The sequence below is a fragment of the Arachis hypogaea genome, chromosome 12, assembly GCF_003086295.3.
Source record: "Arachis hypogaea cultivar Tifrunner chromosome 12, arahy.Tifrunner.gnm2.J5K5, whole genome shotgun sequence".
Classification (NCBI taxonomy): domain Eukaryota; kingdom Viridiplantae; phylum Streptophyta; class Magnoliopsida; order Fabales; family Fabaceae; genus Arachis; species Arachis hypogaea.
This window is the reverse complement of record NC_092047.1, coordinates 103,690,257-103,706,105: the sequence shown is the minus strand read 5'-3', so window position 1 is coordinate 103,706,105 and position 15,849 is coordinate 103,690,257. Positions and strand designations below refer to the sequence as shown.

At 31.4% G+C, this 15,849-nt stretch overlaps 1 protein-coding gene and 1 long non-coding RNA gene across 2 annotated transcripts; one reads left to right on the top strand and one right to left on the bottom strand.

The window, feature by feature from the left end:
• The first annotated feature begins 1,135 nt into the window (after positions 1-1,135).
• On the top strand, positions 1,136-3,219 carry LOC112727978 (chlorophyll a-b binding protein CP29.2, chloroplastic). The gene is made up of 2 exons (XM_025777939.3): positions 1,136-1,872; positions 2,798-3,219. Exons 1-2 carry the CDS (start codon positions 1,369-1,371, stop codon positions 3,161-3,163), a joined length of 870 nt encoding a protein of 289 aa, XP_025633724.1. The 5' UTR covers positions 1,136-1,368; the 3' UTR covers positions 3,164-3,219.
• A 3,471-nt stretch (positions 3,220-6,690) lies between these two features.
• On the bottom strand, positions 6,691-15,562 carry LOC140177206 (uncharacterized). The gene is made up of 2 exons (XR_011869022.1): positions 15,184-15,562; positions 6,691-7,113 (listed from the first exon to the last, which is right to left on the bottom strand). It is a non-coding gene; the product is annotated as an uncharacterized lncRNA (long non-coding RNA).
• Between the last annotated feature and the right edge of the window lie 287 nt (positions 15,563-15,849).

Sequence of the window (15,849 nt, the reverse complement as noted above, 5' to 3'; positions counted from 1 at the left end):
AAATTTAATATTAATTTAGATGTATTAGTAGAATATGATTTTTATGAAATTAACTTGATTAGTGACGAAAGTGCTTTTCCATCTAAGCAATAAACTTAATAAGTACTATTGGTACACATTTTACTTTTATATTTTAAGACCACATGTGTTTTTTACAATAACATATTTGAAAAAAAATTATTTAATAATATTTTTTACAGACTTAATTCAGTAGAGTGATTTTTAAATAAGTTTCAAACCAGAATTTACTTTTTTTTTTCATTATTTATATTATAGAGTTATAATTTATTTAAATTGTTAATTTTATAAGAGAGTACCTTGTTGTAATATTCATGGAACATATTAAAAAATACATTATGAAATGATATTTATACTTTTTTTTTTATATAAAAGAATAAAATTCTTTACTTTTTAATCTTTTATTTATTTTTTTTATCAAAATTAAAAAATATATAAAAAAAATGTGCATATAAAACTTTACTCATTTTTATAACATTTATATATTTTTATGTGAGAAATAATTAAAGTTACTGTGACCTGCTATATCAAATATTTGTATATGATGTTTTATATTTTTCCATGAATTTTGGATACTCGTTGCCTATCTATTAAAAAGAATATTTTTTACTTATTTAACATGAAATGTAAAATAAAAATATTACAATTCTCAAATTTAAATTTGGAACTGTGTAAATAAATCAACGGACCACTCATTTACTAAGAAATATTGTTTAGAATCTTAGATTAAGTTAAAAGAATGATATTTCTAATTTTTTAACCAATTAAAAAAAATATCCTAAAACAATTTTATTGAGTAAAAAAATTTCATTCTCGTTTAATCAAAATTACAAATATACATAATTTTTGAAATATTAAATAATTAAATCAAATATTTTTTGCATGTGATAATAGACCAATAAGATTTTATATAATTTTTTTATATTAAAGCTGTATTATATACCGTTCTAAAATTAAATTTCAAATGCTAAGTTATATCTGTAGATAAATAAAGATAAGATTTTTTTGTTAGAAATCTGAAAAGTAAGCCAACCAAAGCCACAAGTTATACCACAGGAACAATCACCATCTTAAAGCAGCAAACAGGTCTCACTGTGGCCCCCATATATTACCACCAGATAAGCATGCGGATAAGCCTCAACCTCATCTCCACCGTCAGATGGATATTCTTCAAAATCTAACAGTCACTCATTTCCGCTTCTAGATTATCCTAGATCACTTTCACTATCAAATACAACTCCAAAATCTCTGTGTAGAAGACACACCTCATTTCACACTTCAGAACACACTCTGTCCCTAATTCCAGGTCCAACACTTCTCATAACAATAAGCTCCCATAAGCATATAACCATGTCTTCAATAACAATGACAACGGTTGCATCTTCCTTTATTGGAACACGTTTACCAGAGTCATATGCCAGTTCAGGTAGAGTACAAGCCCGATTTGGCTTTGGATCTAAGAAAAGTAGTCCGGCCAAAAAAGGTTCTAGACAACCCACTTCAGATAGGCCGCTCTGGTACCCTGGTGCAAAGGCACCAGAGTATCTAGATGGTAGCCTCGTAGGTGATTATGGGTTCGATCCATTTGGCCTAGGAAAGCCGGCAGAGTATCTCCAGTTTGACCTAGACTCCCTTGATCAGAACTTAGCGAAGAACGTTGCAGGTGACGTGATTGGGACGAGGACGGAAGTGGCAGACGTGAAGGCAACGCCATTTCAGCCATACAGTGAGGTTTTTGGACTCCAAAGGTTCAGGGAGTGTGAACTCATACATGGAAGGTGGGCTATGTTGGCCACTCTTGGTGCTCTCACAGTAGAATGGCTCACCGGTATTACATGGCAGGATGCTGGCAAGGTATGTATTATCTATTTACTTTTTGAATATGTATATATATACACATGGGTTTCGCTATTCTGTTAAATATACTATACAAAAATATTTTAATGTTATTTATGATGAAAATAGAATTTTTTTATAAAAATAATAAATAATATTAAAATATTTTTTTATGATATATTTAACTTATATTCTTAAGACACAATGACACATAATGGTAAAATCTATATATATATTGAAATGAATAATTATACATGTATTTGTACTCTCAGTTATATAATATGTATTTGTACTCTGTATTCATATATTCCTGTAAAATGGACTTGTTATTCCATTATTTAGATTATATAATATGTCTTTCATACATGTAAATGTGTGTTGTCACTGAAATTTGACAAAAGTTTTAAAAATATTTCTAAGTTTTATTTTATTTCAATTTTACTCTAGAAATTTTCGATTTGCATCAAATATATTCTTGGTGGCTAAACTAATTTAACAACAATTTCATAAGAATAGTGGTCAGATATATTTGATGCAAATTCAAAACTTTTGGGACAAAATTAAAACAAAATAAAACTTAAAAGTATTTTTAAAACTTTTATCAAATTTTAGAAATAAAAAATATACCTTATCCTAGATTTTTACTATGCTAGTGTAGCATATATATAATTTTGATTTTATGTTTTGTTTGAGAATGTTAATGATTACCTTTTGTAACAATATTTGATGAAAAAAATAGTCAATATGAAATTTAACCTAAGATCTAGACAATCGCAATGTCTTTTATTTATTTTAAGAACTAATACTTTATAAATTAAATATTGGAATTCAAATTGAATTGATGGTGTACTAAGGTATTACAAGATGACTAAACAATAAATTTAGATAGTTACATCTAAAACTAGATCTAAGGTCTAATTAATTGGAGTTGCTTGACTTTCAGGTGGAGCTAATAGAAGGGTCACAATACCTAGGTCAACCACTTCCATTCTCACTTACCACATTGATTTGGATTGAAGTTCTAGTGATTGGATACATAGAGTTCCAGAGGAATGCAGAGCTTGACCCAGAGAAGAGGCTTTACCCAGGTGGTAAGTTCTTTGACCCATTGGGCCTTGCTGAAGACCCTGAGAAGAAGGCCACGCTTCAATTGGCTGAGATCAAACATGCTCGCCTTGCTATGGTTGCCTTTTTGGGCTTTGCTGTCCAGGCTGCTGTAACTGGGAAAGGCCCACTTAACAATTGGGCTACTCATTTGAGTGACCCACTTCACACTACCATCATTGACGCCTTCTCTTCCTCTTCTTGAGCCTTTGTAAATCATCATCATCATCTTCATTAATATAATATTGTGTATTTATAAAACTCGTATTATGACTTTGGGTTGTAAACATTTTACTTAGCTGTATAAGTGCTTGGGGAAACGGTGAGTGAGAATTGGAGGGCTAAGCTATGTTTCTCTTAGATGTTAGTATGATCTTATTATATACATAAGTTTAATTAAGCACGAAATAAGGGCAAAAGAATTCGGCAAAATATGAAAGATAAAGTTGAGATATTCATAAATGATTAAATGTTATGGTAACTGGTAGAAAGTATGATAGAGACCGTGAGAAGAAAATTCCGAAAGTAGAAGAGATTAGTTCCCAGCGGAGAATAAATTAGGAAAAATGCAATGTTAGACAAAGATTTTGGTTGAGCTGCCATGCACATCATTGGAAGTTTGTAACGAAGATATATAGGATAATAAATAAAGATAAGATAAAAAATAAAACTAACATAAGAACAATAAAAGCTAAAATTGTGGTGGAATTTATGTATTCTGTTGGGTTAAATTTATAGATTGGTGTGAGATTATTTTGTTGTTGTCATGGGCTCATGTGGACTAATGTAGAAGAGTGGTTTAATACGCCACTGCAAGCTGGTGGATGAAAGATGTCAATAATTCACAACTTAGATAAGTTCCGATAAAATGGTTGAGGAAGACACGTGCGATGCGATAACGTAGATGAACATGAGTGTGGCTCCATGAGGCAGAGGAAGAGAGAGATGGAGCTAGGGCTGTCAGCGGTAGAAACAGAAAAGGATATGTGCGCTTGAGGGAGAGCGCAAGCAACGATCTTCAGAGAGCGCATGGAGGCGCATGCAATGCAGAGGAAGATAAGGGAAGAGAGAGGCGCGGCGGAGCTACCGGAAGAAAGCGCGGGCGGAGCTGCTGGAAGGAAGTGCAGACGAAACTGTCGGAAGAAAGTAAAAAATACATATAGGCAGTGTTTGAATAATGTCTTTGAGACACAAATACATAGATACAAATACACAGTAAGACAGACACAATATAGACAATTTTTTTTATGATGATGTACATGACCCATTGATATGAACCAAATATCATATTTACTCCTGTTACTGCAACACCATTATCAGTATTATTTTCCACCATTATTGCCATGAATTTTTCAACCTCAGTCTAAATAACTATGAACTATCATCAAAATCTTTAATCCAATAATCAAATCAATAGTTCTTTTTTATATATAAAAAATTAAAACAGAGATTCAAGAAAAAAAGAAACTTGAACAAGATATATCCAATGAGAAAGAATAATGGGAGACAAAAAAAATACATGAAGTAAACACAATTTGAAAAACAGATATAGAGATAGTGAAGACAGATCTATATACAGGAAGAGACAACGGAGACGTTAGCGCTGGCACGAGCCAACAGAAGCAATGGAAGCGTTAACGCCGGCACGAGCCAACAAAGGTGGATGAGGGTAGATCTGGAGGCAAGGTGAGGCAACAGACGCATCGACACAAGCGACGGAAAAGAGAGGCGGGCCAAGGAAGATCTGGAGGCAGCACGACGACGGTGATGACGGAGGGCGAGAGGGAAGCGGCACAACGATGGTGACGACAATAACGGTGAGAAGGAGATGGGAGGCGACGGAGGAAGAGAGAGAAGGCAAAAGAGAGGCGGACAAAGGAGGGAGGTGGTCGCGACGCCGGTAGCGGTGGGGGTGACAATGGTAGAAGGAGAAGGCGGATGTAGAATGGAGGTAGGAAGGTAGAATGAATTGGAGAAAAAGAGAAAAATGATGGGGTTAGGGTAGAGAATAAAATTTAAAAAATTTGTCTCATAGCTCATAGGTTATGTCTCAGTGTCACAGTTTGAAAGAGATACACAAAATACATATATTTTATGTACATTTCGTGTTCATTAAAATTTTATGTCTCAACAAATAAACAGTATACACATTTCACTATATCTATGTTTCTAGTGAATATGAACATGAACCAAACGAGCCCTATCACAATATTAAACTTAAATCATGACACACGGTTAGAGAAAATTGTCTTCCAACATACATAAATGCATAATATACCCAAAGCCAAAATAAATAATGGAAGTTACAGTATCTTTAATAAATTTATATTACAAGTATGAATAGTAATCTAAGATATATAAATTATACGTTATTTTTGGCAATAATATGAAATAGATCATTAACGTCACGCCGTGATATATATGGAACAAATAAATTGCCTACCAATTAATTTGTTGGGATGGAACTAAAATCAGTGCCGGTAACTAAAAAGCATAAAAAATAACAGGGAGCATTTTACAATTTACTAAACAGACAATACATCTATTCATCCAAAGAGTCATATGGCTCATAATATTGAAAATTATACTCTACCTATAAAAAAATAATTCAGGACACATAAGATAATAATATCGAAATATAGTTTACTTAGAAACTAATAATTCATGACACATAAGTGAATTGATAAGAAAATTCCCAATTAAAAAATCAAATTCAAACAATTTATACTTGAATGGCTCTGATCTTTTTCAAATAAAGGAGTCACAGAAAGACTCAAAAAATTCATATTAGGTTCCACTTTAGCTCAATTTCAAATTAATGGGCCATGACCCAATTATGGCCCAGTATGATGTCCACTGGCTTCAAGTAGATCCCTCAAATATAGGGATGGTAACACCGTCTGAACCCACGGATACCCAATCCGTTCTTATTCACTCGGGATGGATAATTACCCACCCTGCATCGGGGCGAGTTTTTAGCAAGGAGGGGCGGAGTCGGGTTTAGGTAATATCCGTCTCTATCCATCCCGATATATATATATATAATATATATAATTTTAATATATAATATGTGTAATATATATAAAATAATTAGTAAAATAATTAATATTGTATCATATTTAAATTTTTACTTTAATTTATATTATGTATGTTATGAAGGTTATATAAATTTTAAAATTTAATTTTATTTATTGAATTTTAATAATTATAGGAACAGGTAGGAACGGAACGGATACCCACAAAGACGGATTAGGTTTCAACCTTTTACTATCTACTGGTAAGAGTCGGACGGATTCTATACGAATTATTGTAAGGCAGGACAGGAGAGCAAAACTCGCCCCTACCTCCCCGTTGCCACCCCTACTCAAATAGAGAAAGATATAGCCATAATAAGGGAGGAGATCCCTTCTCAATTTACCAGCAAACACACTACCTAATGAAAAGCCTTGCAGTTCCCTCGGTATGACACACTCAACCCTAATTTTCATATCTCTCTAACTCTTCTGACTTAGGCGTTAAAATGTCTTTTTAAGTACCAGTCTCGTTTTTTTCACATATTGAATAGGGCCCACTGTCGACGCACGTCGGGTGTTCGTCTTCACCACACCTAACCTTATATCCATCAACTTAATTAGGTACTTTTCTATATAAAAGGTAACCTTTTCTCTAATATGTCCAATTAACATATTTAACGGATGACTTATGCATTAAGTTAGCAATGCCTATATTAGCTGATGAGGTGCAAATCAAATATATTTAGATTAATGTTAACAATGATTTTTTAATTGGAATCTCCGAGACTAATTCAAAATAATATAATTACAAGTATAGCAAACTATAAACAATGATGTATAGAATCTTTCATCTTGCAATGCCTCCTAGGCAAGCCACCTCCACTAAGAGATTGGGCACCTCCTAAGTAAGGCACCTTCTTCCATGATCTCATAAATAAGGCATCTCACAAAGCCTCTTGGTAAGGAACCTTTGTTAAAAGGCTAGGCACTTCTCACAAGGTAAGGACATTCCCTAGTGTAAGTTGGGCGCCTTACCTAGGTATCTCTCCTAATAAGCTCCCCCGTTGGAAGGCCAAACACTGAGAAGCCCAGTCGTGAAAGTAAGACTTGAAGCAGTAGTAGATAGAGCAAGCTGAGAGCGCTACATGTTGTCAAAGATAGACTTAGTAAAATTATACCGGAGAATTCATTTGGAATTTCGAATGTACCATTTCAACATACATCATTTTTATGTGAATTATGGTTAATGACCTTGGGACCCTAAGCGTACGTATGGCAGTGTTTGGTTGTTGTCTCAAAAAAATAGAGACATAGACACAAAGACACAAATACACATGAACACAAAGATACACAAATTTTATAACATGTTTGGTGATAATACACAAGACACATGTATTTAATTCAAAAATCCATTTTATCCCCAAACTAAAACAACTCAAGTGTTAAAGATAAAAGACAATGGTTAGAATTTTTAAAAATAATTAGGAATAGAATTGGAAAAATCTGTGTCTCATAGATTGTGTCTTAGTGTCACAGCTTGAAAAAGATACACTAAATACATGTCTTTTATGTGCATCTGTGTGTAACCGTGTCTTTTAAAATTTTGTCTTAGCAAACAAACGGTATACACGTACCACCGTGTCTCTGATGGACACGGACATTAACCAAACGGAGCCTATAATAAGACCAAATAAAACGAATGAATATATAAGGCACACCCCGTCCAGTTTTTATTTTTAGACAAACATTAAAATTACCAATAATGTATCCTTTGTGGAATCTATGTATTGTATCATATATTTCAAGCAATATATATAATAGAAGATATAAAATTATTATATTACTTGTTTCCACTAAGACTTGAGTGAAGTTAGAGGAAAACAAGAGAAACAAAACCCCTCAGTTGTGTTTTATATATATATATATATTGTGCTCTTAGTATTTTGATACATTTAATAATCCACCTCCTAAACTTGCCTCCCAACTATTGTTAAAGATCGAACTCATACTTGCACACCAAGCATACCCAATTGATAGGCTCAAACATCATGAGCATCTCTGAAGAACGCAAAATGGACTACGGCGTTTTGCATTAAAGTTAGTACTCGAACCTAGCTACTATGCCTTACTTAACTCTGTTCTTCTGTTTTGTTTTACTCATCGTTATTTTATTGCTATTCCATCTTTATTCAGGTATGATATTATCATCTTATTATTCCTTAATCCATTTTTGCTTTCATGGTTGTTATACATACATACATCTTTGTTTAAGGATGAACTTATTTTATAGAAGCATTGAGTTAAAACAAATTAAATCGCTACCGTGGTTTCGAGATTCACGACTTCAACTATTTTAATTTATTATATTTAAAAGTCACTATACTGATACTCGAAATCCAGCTTTAGACACTATATTCGTCTAATCCTTTTATTATTTTTGACATTGAATTAACTAATAGAATGCTAACATGCTATGCTAGACACAGGTTAAATGACGTTTTATTTTACCGCTTAAACAGGTAAAAATGAAATCGTTTTGGAGAATAAAAAAGATAAAATAATTTGTACATCATATAAATTTTTCTTTGTCTTCTCATTTTGTCTTATTTAAACACTAAAACGAAACGATGCCGTTTAGTCCTGTGTCTAACGTGGTAAATTAGAGTCACCTCAACACTTCATTCGTTGACTAAATGCTAATAAGAGTCTAAGGACCAATTAGTACCAAGAACTAAACCTCGAGGATCAACATAATAAATTTTAAATTTAAAAGACTAAAATCATAAAAGCCATCAATTTAAGAAACCATTTTGAGAATTTAATGAGAAAAATAACTTAAAACTAAAATAAACTAAACTTAATAAAATAAAAGAGTAAAACAGTAAATAAAGTAGATTTGCAACTACTCTTCAATCTTTCTTCTCTAATGTTTTCTAGATAGTTTGAATATATAGACCACCAAGCCCAAACAAACGATGGTTCTATAGTGAAATATAACAACTAGCATATAATAGAATACATACAGTAGGAAAAATATATAGAAAATGAGATATATAATGTTATTAATTATATCAAAATAATTCAAAAGGTCTATTTATACTCAAATCACGGCAACAAAAATCAATTTTAATAACAAATTTTTAGTGACAATAATATAATAATTACTATATATCTTATTTAATTTTTGTTTTTGTATTAATTATATATTTATCGTTATTATTACTTGTTATAATGATAATTATATACTTTTGTAACTTCTATTAAAACCTTTGAGGGATATATAAAGTATAAAAATGTTGAATTACCAATAAATATATTAGCGGTTAATTTTATTAATACTAAAGACAAAATAAATAATTACTAAAAATAATTTTTCTAATAGAAAATGATGAGATATATGAATTAAATCAAATAACAGATCCATAACTGATTTATAATCAATTTCATTTAATCAAATTTTAACTGAATCTATTAATGATAAGGACATCAATATTTAAAATAATTCATAACACTTCACTTTGAATGTTCCGTCCCGTGAAAGTCTATAACTTATTTATTTATTTTTTTGTGAAAATATTATATAACTTAATTTGTTTCCAAACTTCTATAGAGAGACAATAACTTAATTTGTTGTTTTGAAAATATTACATTTTTTTTCTTCCGGTAAATTCTCTCTGTAACCAGAGACACAATAATTTTAAGAACTTATCAAATCTACGTAAATACATATCTTAAACAAGTAAGATGTACATCGAGATATAACCATACAGTGGAAGTACCCAAAGCAAATTGTGATAACTACTTGATGAAGCCACTCATGAATGTTCTTATCAAAGTGGTAATGGATCAATGTGTTCAAACATCATTTTGGTTATTTATATTGAAGAAACATTAAAAACAATTTAGAGCAAAAAAGTTTAGCATAAAAATTATATATAATGGTATTCATATTAAAAACAAAATTTATAAATGGGAGAAAAATACTACACAACATTGGAATGTGCAATTCAGATACCTCAAATATCGCTGCTAAAAGGGAGAAAAACTACACTCTTTTCCTTGATAAGGTGTTTGGTGAAGGATGATCTTTAGCTAAAATACTTAAAATTTGCTTAATGATGAAAATAATAGAACTGCATAATGAAAGATTAAAGAATATAATAGTATAACTCTTTAAGATATGTGTTACACGTATTTTTCTTTAGGTTTAATTTGCCTCTACCAAGTTACTATGATGTGCAAAGTGGATTATTGACAAATTTTCTGCAGAATATAATAAAGAACACTTCAACTTGTTTCTACATTAACATAATTAAGCCTTACACCAAATAATCGTTTACAGAATAATATTCTCTATTCTTCCTTTTGAAAATGTTGAGATTAATTGCTCAGAAATAATAAAATGTGAAAAAATTATAGACATTGAGTATATATAACATGCAACAACGTACTCATGAGATTTCAAAAGAATAATTATTCAATGCATTACAACCTTTTAATAAACTATAACTTTTGAATAAGTAACAATTCTATAAAGAGAAATAATTCTTTTAAATATAACATTTCACATATTTTATAAATATATCTCACCTGATCGAAGCTCAATTTTAAAACGTGACAAAGAGCAAGAGACGGTAGAAAATAGAATAGCTTTGAATTTGGCATTAGAATCCAGGTGACTTATAGTGATAAAAATGATGATATATATATTATACAAGAACAAAACGAAGCTCAAACTCTAAAGAGAAGATAACTAAGAAGAGGGAGAAAGCAAGGAGGTATAGACCAAAAATTTTAAATTAGGGAGTGTCAGAACTCAGAAGTATGATTAATATAAGGGGGGTTTGGTGGTGTTGGGAGAAGTATGATTAAGAGCTTTAAGATGAGTAATAAAGTTGATCTTTTAGGTGTAATAGAGACAAAGAAGAAGATGTTTATGAAATTTGATGTGTTGGGTCTATGGGAAGGTGATAATATAGGATGGTAGTTTGTAGGATTTGAACGGGATTTGAGAGGTTTGCTACTAATATGAGAGGATAATTTTTTAGAAAGACTAACTCTTATAAAGATGTGAGGTGGTTGTTTGTTAAGGATATTTTGGCAAAAATAATTTTTATTGTGCTTTCTCTTTGGTATATAAAAGGGATCTACATATGATGTTTATTGATTTGGAAAAAGCGTATGATAGAGTACCAAGAGAGGTCTTATAGAAGGTTTTAGAAAAGAGGAGAGTAAGGATCGCATATATTCGGACAATTAAAGACATGTATGATGGGGCCACAACTAGTGTGAAGACCCAAGGTGGTGTGACAGAGGAATTCCCTATTGGTATAGGATTACACCAGGGATCATCCTTAAGTCCATACCTTTTCACATTAGTCTTGGAAGTACTCACAGAGCACATCCAAGAGCCTGTGCCATGGTGCATGCTTTTTGCCGATGATATCGTCCTTATGGGAGAGTCAAGGGAAGACCTAAATAAGAAGTTGGAGTTATAGAGAAAAGCTCTAGAAGTGTATGGTCTGCGCGTAAGCCGTAGCAAGACGGAATATATGGAATGTAAGTTCAGTCTGAGAAGGAAAAACCCCAATATAGAGGTGAAGATCGGAGAAAACACCCTACGAAAAGTTAAAAGTTTTAAGTATCTTGGGTGCATCATACAGGACAATGGAGAGATTGAACAGGATGTAAATCATAGGATCCAAGCAGGTTGGTCAAAATGGCGGAGTGCATCTGGTTTTATATGCGACAAAAAAGTGCCTTTAAAACTTAAAGGTAAATTCTATCGCACCGCTATAAGACCGGCTATGCTGTATGGTACGGAGTGTTGGGCGGCTAAAGGGGAGCACGACCATAAGCTGAGTGTGGCAGAGATGAAGATGTTGAGATGGATGAGTGGTCATACGCGATTGGATAAAATAAGAAATGAAGATATAAGGGAGAGAGTTGGAGTAGCACCCATTGTGGAAACGATGGTTGAATCGCGTCTCAGGTGGTTTGGACATGTGAGAAGAAGACCGATAGAACATCCAGTCAGGAGGGTGGATGAGATGGAAGATGGACAAAGGGCGAAAGGCAGAGGAAGACCTAAGAAGACTATCCATGAGGTGGTCAAACGAGACCTACATGTAAACGGTCTCTCTGTAGACATGATACATGACAGAACACAATGGCGTTGTTTGATTCATGTAGCCGACCCCACTTAGTGGGACAAGGCTTTGTTGTTGTTGTTGTTTCTCTTTGGTATATATAAGTATGTATAGTTTGGATGGATGTCGTGCAGCGGACAGACAAGGTGCTAGTTAGTCTAGAGTGCCTAGAGAAGTTTTCTAAGACGCAGTTGAGAGGTGGACTGAGAGGGTTGTTAGATCATTATCTGGTGATAGTGGATGGGACCTTTCATGAGCTTGGATGATTGGCTTTCACATGAAGAATTCCTTAAGGTAGTCAAGGAAGATGACATAACATAACTTTTGGGGATATATATACATGGTACGATCAAGAAGTTTGAGCATTGAATTATTAGCTTGATTTATTATGGTAGGACAGATGAACACTAAAAATTATTTAGATAGACTGTGATTATTAACAGGACAGATAATATTTTTGGATTGTATAGAAAAAAAAGTTGAAACAGTTCAATAGCTAATTATTTTGTGTGACTATACTTGCCTGCATTTAAGAGTATAAAAAGTGTTGGCAGATTTCATACTTATGGTGTCTTTTGTTTGGTGTCTAATTTTTGCTTAAATTATCTTTTATAATAATTTTAAAGTATTTAAAATTTTTTATTTTTTATATTTTTAAATTTAAAATTAATTATTTAACCTATTTTAATAATTAAATAATATCTTTTAAATACCATAGCAAACACTATTAAAAAGCTCTTTGAAAGAAGTCTAAAAAAAGTGAGTTATGACTTTATAGTGTAGTGTGGAATGTTAGTTAAGTAGAAAAAATAAAATATTTTTAACACTCAATAATAAATGTTAGTGAAGTTATTCGTAAATTATTCGTCAGGATAAAGAATTGGCAGAGTTGTGATCATGCGAAAATAGTAAATATTAATAAGAGTTAGAGAATGTTGTTAACTGCTTTGGTAGTGTATGTTTTATTTGTTTGTTTTCTTTAAATTTTTATTGCAATAATTAATAAGCTCAATTTTAATGTGTTGATAAACTCTTTTTTTTTAAATAAAATAAAATAAAATTCTTAATTAATAATTCTATATTTCTCAAAAACAGTGAAATCACGGAAATAATTTTATAAACTTTAATTTTTTAAAGTGAAACAAAAAATATGTAAAAAAAATATTAAATAATAAAAAATACACTTTACCAAAAAATTAAAAAAAAAATTAAGAAGATCTACTCAAATAGAATCACAGGTAAAGTACCTTTCAATTTGTGTGCTATAGCAGGCACTCTTCCAGTTTCACGTATTAAATAGGCGCATCTCTATGTAGCAGAAGATTTTGTTTTACATTATTGTTTAATTTCTAATATTTTTCAGCTCAATATATCCGACGTTAAACCAAATAAGCAATCAATTTCTTATCACTACTGGACTTCTGAAGAGGGAAATCTAGTGTGAACTGTGAAGGCAATATGGCGTCCATGCTATCGCATAGTAAGTTTCAATTCTAAATATACGGTTGATATTATTGTAAGTGTCGGATTTTCTTGGATGCCTAGATTGCATTTTTCTCTTGTTATAGTGGGTATTAAAAATATTTTGTATATATTTATATGTGTTTTATAAATTTTTTTCTAACAAAGTAACTAACTACAAAAAATCAAAATTTTATAAAAAAGAATCAAATTTTTATAGTAAAGTAACCAAACTTGTTCTAATAGAATAATTAGATCTTATATGAACATAAAAAAATTAGTCATTATCGTATTATTTTATATTTTTATTTTATTTAAATTATAAATATAAATCTAATTTAATTGTATTGTTTATGAAATTTAATTATACATAAGAATCATATTTAATTATAGGATAAAACTGTAAAATATTATTTTAATTCTTAATGTTTGGTTCAAGTCTTAATTTAATCTCTAATATTTTAAAGGTCCAATTTCAATACCAAAAAATTTCAAATAATTTAATATTGTCTCACTCTTAAATTTGACACAAACAACTAACATATTAAATAGTCATAAATAAAATTATTCCACCAATGATAACTAATTAAAAGATTTTTCTTTGATTCTGGATCATTGATTGGCGGATAGGATTTTAAATATTTTTTTTACAAGAAAGAAATTAAGAAGAATAAATGTTACAAGAATGTTTTGATTATTTTTTTCTAACACAAGAAAAAAGATATGATTTAACAATAACACTTGTTAATATCATGTCTGTGTTAACTTTCAAGTTTCAACTACATAAAGGATAAGCTGGCAAAGAAGATGCAATACTAAGAACAATCCCTATTCTCAACTACTGGTCGAGAAATTTTAATTGAAGTTATTGTTATGATAGTACTAATATACACTCTGAGCTGTATTAAACTTGTACAAACTTTAATAGAGAAAATTTTAAAACGGAAATGTTTGGTAACCAAAGAAAATCAGCCAAAAACAGCCATAACTTGCCTTATTTAGTATTCATTAATTGTTGCGACAATTAATTAATGCTAAATAAGATAAGTTCTAGCTGTTTTTTTTGTCTACCTAGTATTACCCATTTTAAAAATGATCATGCAATTTTGGTGGGGCAAAACAAAACAAAAAGAAAAATACAATCAGTAATTGAGTTGGGACATTATTAGCAAACACAAGAGCAGGGTGGACTAAATTTTAAAGACCTCAGCCTTTAACTACCTTATAATGGTAGCTAAGCAAGAATGGAGAGTTATCACTAAACCACGATCACTGATTTTACCAAATCTATAACAACAGGTATTATTAGACTCACTTCTTTCCAAAGAGAAGAAAAATTGGACCCAACCCCTCATGGGGATGGAGGAGCCTGTTAGAAGGCAAGAAAGTCATAGAAAAATGAGCTACATGGGAAGTTAGCAAAAGCAACCTCATTAGGATTTTGGACCACTGAGTAAAGGGATTCAATCCTATTTCAACTTATCAACACAACATACCCAACCCCAAATTATATGGGTCTCTCACATAATTAATTCAGACAACGAATGGAAAACCCAGGAAATCCCATAAATAGAAATCAGGTATGGAGAGGATAGGCAAACCTGGTTGAAGGAAAATGATGCACATCTGGTTAGTCTATAGTTTACCAATTCTTCCAACCTTGAATAGGCCAACACTCTCGAACAGATGTCTTAGGAAGATCTGAAAATCGGTTTGGGAACTCCATTTCCCTTCTAAAGTCAAAATCTTCTTGTGGAAAGCTTTTTACGATGGATTGTCGGTAAATCAACGCTTCCATAACCACTTTCCAACAGTTTCTGCAACCTATGTCTACTGTCTTGAAGAAGAAGAGTAAATCTTACGCTTCCTGGTTAGTTGTAGGCATGCGAGCTTGGTCTAGGACTTAATGGGTCTTCATTACTGGTTGTTGTCTTATGTTTTATCACGGTGTGAAGCATTCTTTGTTGTTCCTAAATGAATAAAATCCTTGTAGAAAGGAGTATCACTTTTAATACTTTTAACAAGTAAATTGATTTGAAATTGAAATTCGTATTGAAATTACTAAATAAAATGAGACCGACATCATTTACCTTTTGGGAAAAGAGAAAAGGTAACATAAATATTATTTTTAAATTAATTAAATAGGAATTAAAATGATCAAAAAATAACACTTCTTAATAAGAAATAATATTATTCTAGCTCATGTGAAAATTCTTTTTGGATGAACATGCAAAGTTGATTGATCATTTTTATCTTTGATATTTTAG